Source organism: Otolemur garnettii, unplaced genomic scaffold (assembly GCF_000181295.1).
Source record: "Otolemur garnettii isolate 467f Iridium unplaced genomic scaffold, OtoGar3 scaffold00126, whole genome shotgun sequence".
Classification (NCBI taxonomy): Eukaryota; Metazoa; Chordata; class Mammalia; order Primates; family Galagidae; genus Otolemur; species Otolemur garnettii.
In genome coordinates, this window is record NW_003852521.1 from 4,180,278 (window position 1) to 4,189,987 (window position 9,710).

Below are 9,710 nucleotides of genomic sequence, written 5' to 3' on the forward strand. Positions count from 1 at the left end.
AGATATGTACATTGTTTAGGTATAATTCTATTGTCCACGTAGTAGACTACAGCATAATTTTTGTATGCACTACGAAACCAAAAAACTCACTGTATTGTGATCGGGCTTTTTTTGCAGTGGTCTGGAACCAGACCAAACTTGCAATATTGCCAAAGTATGCCTGTTCAAATTGAGCCACTTCAAAGGAAATTACATCAAGTGGGGATTCTAAAACATTTCAGAAATCATTAACAGTTGATGTCCATGGGTATTAAAGGTTTGTTTTTAATTTTAGGAATTAGAAAATGCAGTTGGGAGCTGGACAGATGACTTGTCACAGCTGACGCTGCTGAAGGACACCCTCTCTGCGTACATCAGCGCTGACGACATCTCTATCCTTAATGAACGCATAGAACTTCTGCAAAGGCAGTGGGAAGAACTGTGCCACCAGGTAAGATGAGACCTACGGGGGAATTGCCTCAGAATGAGGGAGAATTGGGAGACGAATCAGAATGTCAATGCCTTGACGGATTTGGACCCGTCCTCTAACTCATAGTATGGATAAAGGAAGAACTTTGTGGTTATTACCCAGAATATTTCACATTGGTAAAGCTACTTAAAACTGCATGTTTAGATTCATGTAAGGTAGAGTCTCTTCTTTCCGTGGTTGCTGGCTGGCATGTTTTTAAGAGGAAGCACAAGGTTGTCGTTCACAGGTGTGGTTTTTGTTAGGCTAATGTTATTTCAACAAGTGAAAAACCAAGGTTGTATTTGCCATTTTAGCTTATACTGTGGAGCTGGTTTTGTTCATGGAACATTCATTGTTGCTTTTGATTTACTGTAGTTGTTGTCTAGTAATTTATGGGGGTATGGCATCATTAGTCATCATTCATTAATTAACTACCTTCTATGTTCATCAGGCCTTGGGAGAGACCCCACTTCAGGTTTTGAGTTGGAAACTTAGGAAAAAATATGAGAAGAAAGGCAGCAAGAAGACATCCTAGGCAAAAAGGCATGACAGATTAAAAGGCTCACAAGTTTAGAACAGGCGGCTGCCTACGTCCCTTGAGGCCATCCACTCCAGGAAGTGGGGGCCGTGCCCTGCCGGGCACATAATAGGCTATACTAAATATTTGTTCAATGGATCTGTCATATTAATTATTGTAAATTTAACAAACTATAATAGATTTGTCTGCCATCAAGTTTACAAGGGAGCTGAGACTAAAATCAGTCTGGAAAGAAGAAAGCCAGGTATAAACAAGGAAAAACAATGTAAAGATACAAAAAGATGTAAGCAGGCTGGCCAGACATGGTGACGCAAGCCTGTAATCCCAGCACTTTGGGAGGCCAAGGCGGGAAGATTGCTTTAACCTGGAAGTTCAAGGCCAGCCTGGGAAACATAGTGAGATCCCATCTCTACAAAAAAAAAAAAAAATAGAAAAATTAATCAGACATAGTGGTACACACCTGTATTCCCAGCTACTTGGGAGGCAGAGGCAGGAGGGTCACCTGAGACCAGGAGTTCAAGCCTGGGCAACAAAGCAAGACCCCATCTCTACTGGAAAACAAAACAAAACAAAACAAAATGTAAGCAACCCAAAGACAATGGGGATTGCAGAGAATGAACTAAACATTTCTTGAAATGGATAAATCTTGAAATGCGTCCTGAGGTGGGAGGTGGCTCAGATAGACTGATGGCGGGAAACAAGCAGGTGTGTGTGTTTGCTGAGAAGGTCGCAGCTGGAGCAGAGGCCCTGGTTGGCGGGGAGTGGGCCTGGGAAAGCTGACGGCTGTTGAGAAGGGGCCTCTTCTGCCCACCTGCCTCAGGCCTCGGTGTGCCACACAGACTGTGCTGCCCTGAAATCTCTTTTCTCTCCCATCTTCCCCACTCTCTCCAACTTTAGGGATACTTATCCTCATATTTCAGGAACTATAAGTGTAACAGGGTAAGAGACTCAGAGGCCCTTGATTTTGTGACATAAATGAGAAGTGTGTTCTTTGGAAAATTTCTGTGTATGTTTTGAGTAAAACTCAGATTTTTCTCAGACCTTGGACCAAAGGAAAACTCTGGACCATGCTTGGTATTATTGATGTGTGGACAGTTTCCAATGTATCTATGCTTTTATGCTCTTAAAAGCTGATAGAAAGTCGTGACTTTCACCAACATGTTAATGATCTGAGTTCAGAATGACAGAGTTCCATGTTCTCAGTGAACACAAGGAGAAACTTACGTGGAGTTAGTCATAGAAGGTGGAATGTTAATCACTACACTATTATTTTCTGAATCCTTCAGACTAAAAGCAATACATTACTATATAGTAAACTAACCTGCAATTTTATAACATAAAGACCTTATCATGATGTATCAGATATATGAGTGAAAGATACTTAGTGGATATAAATACTGGGAAATTATCACTACAATGTTCACTTATCTTTGCTAGCCTATCTGTTTTTCTTAATTTTAAGAAAACTCCAGTACTACTTGTAGTCTTAATATTTTTAATATGCCTTATAAAATGGGTTAGATCCATTTCTCTAGCTCAGTGGTTCTCAACCTTCCGAATGCTGCGGCCCTTTTATACAGTTCCTGTGGGTCACAACTCACAGGTTGAGAACCACTGCCTCGCAATGAGTCCTGCAAAGACTTTGGAGGTGATACTTTAGAGACTGGCTCCTATTGTTTCCCAACCCTGCCATGAACTTTGAGACTATGGCCGTGCCACTCCTCCTGCCTAGACTGTTCTTCCCTTCTGAGGCTCTGACCCATTTTCTTTCACATCCCGTCACCCCTGCGATGTCATGTTTTAAATGCTCAGCCTTCAGTATTGTCTTCTGAACACTCATTTCCCTTTTCCTTGTGCCATCTTGTGGCATTGCACGGTTGCCTTTTTTCTTTTTTTTAAAGATGTGCAACCTGATTCCAAGACTTTGCAGCCCTTCACATGCAAAGACCATTGCTTTATATGTCCAGTACCTGGAGAAAATGGCACATCCTTGAGCATGGCCTCAAGGGACTTAGGCAGCAATACTTTAGGGCATTTGTTTTATGTCCTTTTACTTAGGAGCTGTGAGTAGACTAAGACGCTAAAAAGCAGCAGCCAGTCGCTACATAGTGTTTGTAGAAAGTGTCCTAAGGCATGAAGCTAACACACATTTGCCCATATCACTTCACTCTAAACAAGAGTACTTACACCAGTGAGAGCATAAGTCAGGGGCTAGCCAGGACATAACTCTAAGGAGAGAAACAGATTGGTTTCTAGCTCTTGAGTTAGGCGTTTCCGGTGAGCTTCTGTCAAGTATGAAACCACAAAGGAAATGAGCTTACACCCATGTTTCATCGCAAAAGTCAAAAACTTGAGTTAAACTTGGCTTTATCCATGCTAAGGGGCAAGTAGTCTGTTCCTGCTCCACCCGAAGCAGCAGGGGAAGTCAGGAGTGACTGGAACTGCAGAGGAGGGTGAGGAAGGCAGGCCGTAAGTAAACGGTGCAGGTGCGCTAATGTGGAAAACTCTCCTGGTTTAAGTAGACGCCCCTAACCATTTGTTGTGTCTGTGGTCTGTGTCCAGCCAGAGCCGATGCTCGCCCTTATTCCTGTTTTGGTTTGTAGTTCTCTGCGTAATTCTAATTGAAATGTCAATATATATCATCATCATAATTGCTCGTTTGTTCAAAATGTCATGGTAAAAATATCTGAAGTAGAAAAGGATGTATTTCCTGTTTTGCGGTCCCCTCGGGAGGGTTGAGTCCTGGCTTGTCAGCTGGAGGCAAGGTCCTCTATTTGTGCCCTTGAGAACGCATAGATGTGTGCTAACTGATAAATAATTTGAGGGTTTCAGCTGAGTCCTCAGAAAGACATGGTAATGTTAAGTCACTTACAAGTGAAAAGGAGATGCCTTCCCCACCTGAATTGACCTACCACTTTGGAAGGCTTTGGGCCTGGCTTTGCCCTGGGCTTGGAGCCTAGCTGTGTCTTCTTTCAGGCATAGCAACTTGTAACCAAAGGAAAGCAACACGTTCATGGTGTGTGATACACACTCAGAATGTATATTCACGCTGTCTGATGCAGGTACTGAATACGTGAATGTCAAGAAGAAAATAAGTTAAGAACGTAAAGGACGCTGGCTCAGCAGGCACAATGAGAGCGGCAGCGGTGGCAGCAGCAGTGTGACATGGCCAGCTTTTGTCAGGTCGTCAGTGTCCACCAGTCCCTTTCTCGAATTGTGATATTTCCTGTATCTTGGTGCATAGGACAGTGTTTGGCACATAGTAGACATATATTTACTAGAAATGATAAACAATTACTTAATGAATTTTGTAGCAAACATAAGATTAACTTGCAATGAGGAGAGTAAGGCTCAGAGAAGGCTCAGGCCAGACACCCTAGTCACATCACTACTAAGTGATGGAAACAGGTCTTGAATTCCAGCTACCTCTGGATCCTTAATTGTACTGTCAGGTTGCAACCTATTTCAAAAACATGAATGTTGACGACTCTATCTCTTATTGACTATAAACAAATGTCTCAAATTTGCTCAACTTTCACTCTTCTTGTCTCTAGAATGGGGATAAAAGTACCTACCTCTCAAAGTAATACATAATATTTTCTATCACATGGTCATCTTCCCCACATCTACTGGGAATAAAGCCCTACAATTAATTCATTCTGGGTTCATTCATGGTCAAGGATAGGTGAGGAGGTACTCATAGCAAAACTTGTTCATCTTACATCTGAAGGGCAGGGATTTCTAAACTTTTCCTAGAAAACAGTCACTTTGGTCAGTCCCAATTATGAAAATGGAGACTTCACTTGAACTAGAATTTTAACTGGCAGTCAGACTCCTGCTTCTGATGCTCTGTGAGTGAAAGGAAGGAGGTCACGTTCCTCAGAGAATTCAAAAGCTTAGAAATTCAGCAGCAGGTGAGAATGCCCTCAGCTCTCAGACTTAGAGAGGAAGGAATGCTTCAGGGACTGCGCTCCTCAGCCCTGTCCTGGGTACAGCTTCAAGTAGGCACAGGTTAACCTGTATTTCCTTAGCTAAAGCAGCAGACATCCTCCTCACCCAGCAGCCCACAGTCCCACCTGCCCCACCCTGGCCCCACCCTGGCTCCGCCCTTGCCCCACCCTGGCTCCGCCCTCTGCACACCTGAGGCTCAACCATTCTTCCTACTTTACTTCCTTCCCATCTTCACTTTCTTTTCTCTTTTTTCTTTTCTTTTCTTTCTTTTTTTTCTTATACTGTCTTTTCTTTTTCTTTCTTCTCTATCCTTCTTCCATCTTTCCTTTTTCTTTTAAATTTCTTTCAGAAGAAACTTGGGGTGTTTGAGGAAAAAAAGTTACATTCACTGATCATGTATCATATCTAAGCTGAACTCACTGTTGTTTGAAGATGGATTATTCAGAACCTTTAAGCAGCTAATGTGCATGTGAGTCTTAAGGGAAGAGCTGTAGGGTTCAGTGTCTCCCACTATACATATTTAATGGCAAATTCTGGACTTCAGGAAACGGTGGGCAAAACTGATTACAACTGCTGTTCATTTTTAGACCTAGTTTATTTTCTGCTTTACTCAGGGTCATGGGCTCCACTCTAATTATCTTTTTGCTTATTTTTAAACTTTTCAGCTCTCCTTGAGGCGCCAGCAAGTAAGTGAAAGATTGAATGAGTGGGCAGTCTTCAGTGAAAAGAACAAGGAGCTTTGTGAATGGTTGACTCAAATGGAAAGCAAAGTGTCCCAAAACGGAGAAATTCTCATTGAGGAAATGATGGAAAAGCTCAGGAAGGTACAGGATGTGCAGCTCCTCACATTTGCCCTTCATACTGCTTAGGGGTCCTTTTAAGAGGGACACAAGATGGCTTTTACTCATGATTATTTCTTGTCAAAGGACTTATACTTTCAACCTTTCAACTTTTAATATAAAATAAGCTTGCATGGAATGGCCTGCTTTACGTACAAAATACATAGAGTACTTTCAGTTTGTTATGAAATAGATTATCCATTGATAATTTTCAACATTTGGGGGTTTTAGCTATCTGTTCAGTAGGAATCATCTTATGTGGATTGTTTTCTTCTCTGTTTTTCTTTTTAAAGAGATAAAATCATAGAGGAACTAAGAGAAAAAACTCTTAGGATAAGTTTTAACCAATATGTTCTTTCCAAAACATGGTTTACAGACCATAGATAGGAAATAGGACTTCCCTAAAAATTTGGCTGTTATTTTCAAGGTATGTATATATTACTAAATTATCATATATATTCAGTTGAATTCAGAACATTTCTCATGTCTCTATAGAGCTGGCCAAATTTACTAGCATTTAAGAAGTTCTGATAATTTCAGTGTTGTTTCTACATTGTTTATGAATAATGAATCATCTGAATGTTATTTTTCTTTGTTTTTCCCATTTGCACATCTCACCAGCCAGTACAATGTATTTTTCATATTTACTTGTTCTTGTCTGTCCAAACGGAAGCCCCTCTGGTCTATAAGCGTCACGGGAATGTGGACTTGGTCTCTTGTTTATTGCTGTGTCTCCTGTCCACAAAGCAATGCCTACCTTCTCCGAAGGTAGTTTTTATCAACTCAATGAATTATAGTTTTATTCTTTCTAAGAAGAAATATAAATGGTTAATTAGAAAAAGTTCCTTTTTACCTACTCATACATATAAGGAGAAAAATATAACTTTTAAAACCAATATGAAATATTAAGGTTACAGAAGATTGCAAATTCCATGGATAAGCATTTGTTTATTTGATACTGTAAACCTATAAAATGTGGGCCGAAATGACCCAGATTTCATTTTAGTAGCTATCAACAATTACACTTTGCTAGTTCCTGGGTGGAAGAGAATGCTTAGAGATGTGATTAATATGATGGAATAAATTTTGGTCACATTAGTAACTATTCTTATTGCTTTTCATCATGAAATTTAGGCTGGGTACATTGGAAACATAAGGAAAAAAAACAGCTTTTGGACTACTATTGCCATAATTTAAAATTTAGAAAAATTTTAGCTTTTCACGTAGATAATTTTGTTATATTATTTGGCAAAATATTAGACATGCTCCTTAAAATGAGGGGAGGTTTGATGGAGGGAGGGTCAACGGTGGGACCACACCTATGGAGCATATTGCAAGGGTACATGTCAAATCTACTAAGTATAGAACATAAATGTCTTAACACAATAATTAAGTAAATGAAGTGAGACCCTGTATTAACTAATTTGATCTAAGCATTCCAAATTGTATATAAAATCAGTACAGTGGTGGCACCTGTGGCTTAATGGGTAGGGCGCCAGCCCTATATACCGGAGGTGGCAGGTTCAAACCCAGCCCTGGCCAAAAACTGCAAAAATAAATAAATAAATAAAATAAAATCAGTACATTGTACCCCATAAATGCATTAATGTATACATGATCTATATTAAGTGTATATGACTTAATTTTAAAAAAGTAACTATGCTAGTTTGTATATAAAGTAAGCCAATGGATTTTTTTTAAGTTTTTATGAGATTACCTCCTAGTGGCGTTTTATTGTGTTGAAGGAAAATAGCATCAAGGTTTGGTAATTTTTGACAACATAGAAGAAAAACAATTGATTAAAAAAAAAAATCTAAAGCCAAGGTATTCATGTCTACTGGTTAACACTCAAAAGCCATGAATTGTAAAGACAATCTAAGAGGATTATTTTATTCTAAATAATTTTTGAAAGTTTGAAGTAATTCCTTTGAAATAAACATTTCTCAATAAGACCATCCAAATGTGGGATCAAATAATATAGCTATTAATAAACGCATCCACTATTCGCACTTGATTCCCATTGTGTTCAAATAACATAACAAGGAGGGAGGGGGTGAGGAAAGCACTCATCACTGGAAGGGAGTAAGATTTCCTTGGCCCCTCTTCTTCCTCTGGGGGCCCTTTTTGTGTATGTAAATGACTTGGGAGGGGAACCCTGCCCCCACACCAAATTTAGAGGAAGAGAAAATTAAAATATGCATTCTCACATAAAACCTGTCTTCATATATTATTCTGCTGAGAAAATATGTGATGTGTAATAAGAACTTAAGCCAAAAATGAAAGAGTTGATCCTAAAGATTTTATCCTGTCTCTGCGGCAAGAGAGTAAGAGGGTCACTGGGCATAGAGAAGGGAAATGTCCTTTCATCACCACTTACCTCATGCCATGTAACGCCTCTTGCAGATACACCATAGAGAGTCTGTTCTCTTGAACCAAAATAATTTTGAGGGAAGCTAGCACAGAAACTGCATAAATCAAGGGGTGAGGCACATTGATCATCTAAAATCAATTGCTGTTATTCTTGAGAGTCAATTTATCATTGATTTATGTGATGCAAAATGATGGCATTGTATAGATAAATCTCTTTAAAATGTTCTGCACAAATAACATAATTGACACACACCCTGTACACATTCACATGTATATACATTGCATGTCAACTGTGTCTGTGTGTATATATGCATGTGTGTGTGCCTCTTATAAGCCTGTTGGCAACTATTTGTATTGGAATTTATTCTAAATATAACATCAGGTTAATTATTAGAGCAATAAGGTATAATTTTCCAGTATTAAAATCCTTTAAGTTTTATTTTTTGAGTCTATGTATATAGTTTAATTGTTTTTAAATGCCCATTTTAAATCAACAGAGACTATTCCATTTCCTTCAAGAGCATCTATATGAAAATTTAATTCCAACTCCGCATATGAGCTGAAAATAATAGTTACTACTAATCTTGTGTGCATGGACTCATGGTCACGTGGTGTTCCTCATGCCCAAATATTTCCAAAGCAGTAGAAAACTGCGATTGTGATTGTAGTAGGGCCAGGTTGGCTGTAGTAAGACTATGCTTTCTGACCTCTGTGATTGCCATTTATTACCCAGGATTACCAAGAAGAAATTGCTGTTGCCCAAGAGAACAAAATACAGCTCCAGCAAATGGGAGAGCGACTTGCCAGAGCCAGCCATGAAAGCAAAGCATCCGAGATTGAATACAAGCTCGGGAAGGTCAATGACCGGTGGCAGCATCTCCTGGACCTCATTGCAGCCAGGTAAGGAGGACCCATGTCAATGGGACACATGTGGGCAGCATCCTGTGGCCTCTCGGTCCACCTTTCACTTTAGCTAAAGATGACCCGTCCCTTCCTGGGTCACTCCGCCATTTGGAAAAATGTTCATGATGTCCTCATCAATGGCACTTCAGTTAACTTGAAAATTCTCCTTCTTAGTTCATAAATCTATTTTTTTCTTCATTTTGGGGGATTCATTGAGGGTACAGAGAACCAGGTTGTGCTGATTGCATTTATTAGGTAAAGCCGTCTTAGTTCATAAATCTAGTGTTGCCTGCATGTAGCTGAGAGAGAGAATCCTATCCAAACAAAATCCATTTCCAAGAGGAAGTTATTTCAGGCTTTCATGGGTTTTCAACCCCCTACTAGGAAGCAAGAGAAACTGCTGACCAACCTCTGGAGAGTGTTGCTGTCAGCAGTAGCAATGAAATATAGTATAAAATTTCTGCTACGTTTTTGGTTAGCAAGGTGCAGGAGTAAATGGGATCGTTGCCACTCTGCTCAGTGCGGGAGTAAATGCCATAGTTGCCACTCTGCTCAGTGCAGGAGTGAATGCGATCGTTGCCACTCTGCTCAGTGCGGGAGTGAATGCGATCATTGCCACTCTGCTCAGTGCGGGAGTGAATGCGATCGTTGCCACTCTGCT

At 40.0% G+C, this 9,710-nt stretch overlaps 1 protein-coding gene across 10 annotated transcripts in view; it reads left to right on the top strand.

Annotated features, from left to right (window-relative positions):
• SYNE1 (spectrin repeat containing nuclear envelope protein 1) overlaps positions 1–9,710 on the top strand; it is a 448,631-nt gene that overhangs the window by 382,812 nt on the left and 56,109 nt on the right. For all 10 annotated transcript variants that reach the window (XR_002775281.1, XM_023517949.1, XM_023517955.1 and 7 more), the window contains 3 exons: positions 275–430; positions 5,603–5,761; positions 8,880–9,046. Coding sequence is in view for 9 of the 10 variants with exons in the window: in XM_023517949.1 (XP_023373717.1) it covers positions 275–430; positions 5,603–5,761; positions 8,880–9,046 (482 nt within the window). In the remaining variant the exon portion in view is untranslated. The remainder of the gene's footprint in view (positions 1–274; positions 431–5,602; positions 5,762–8,879; positions 9,047–9,710) is intronic.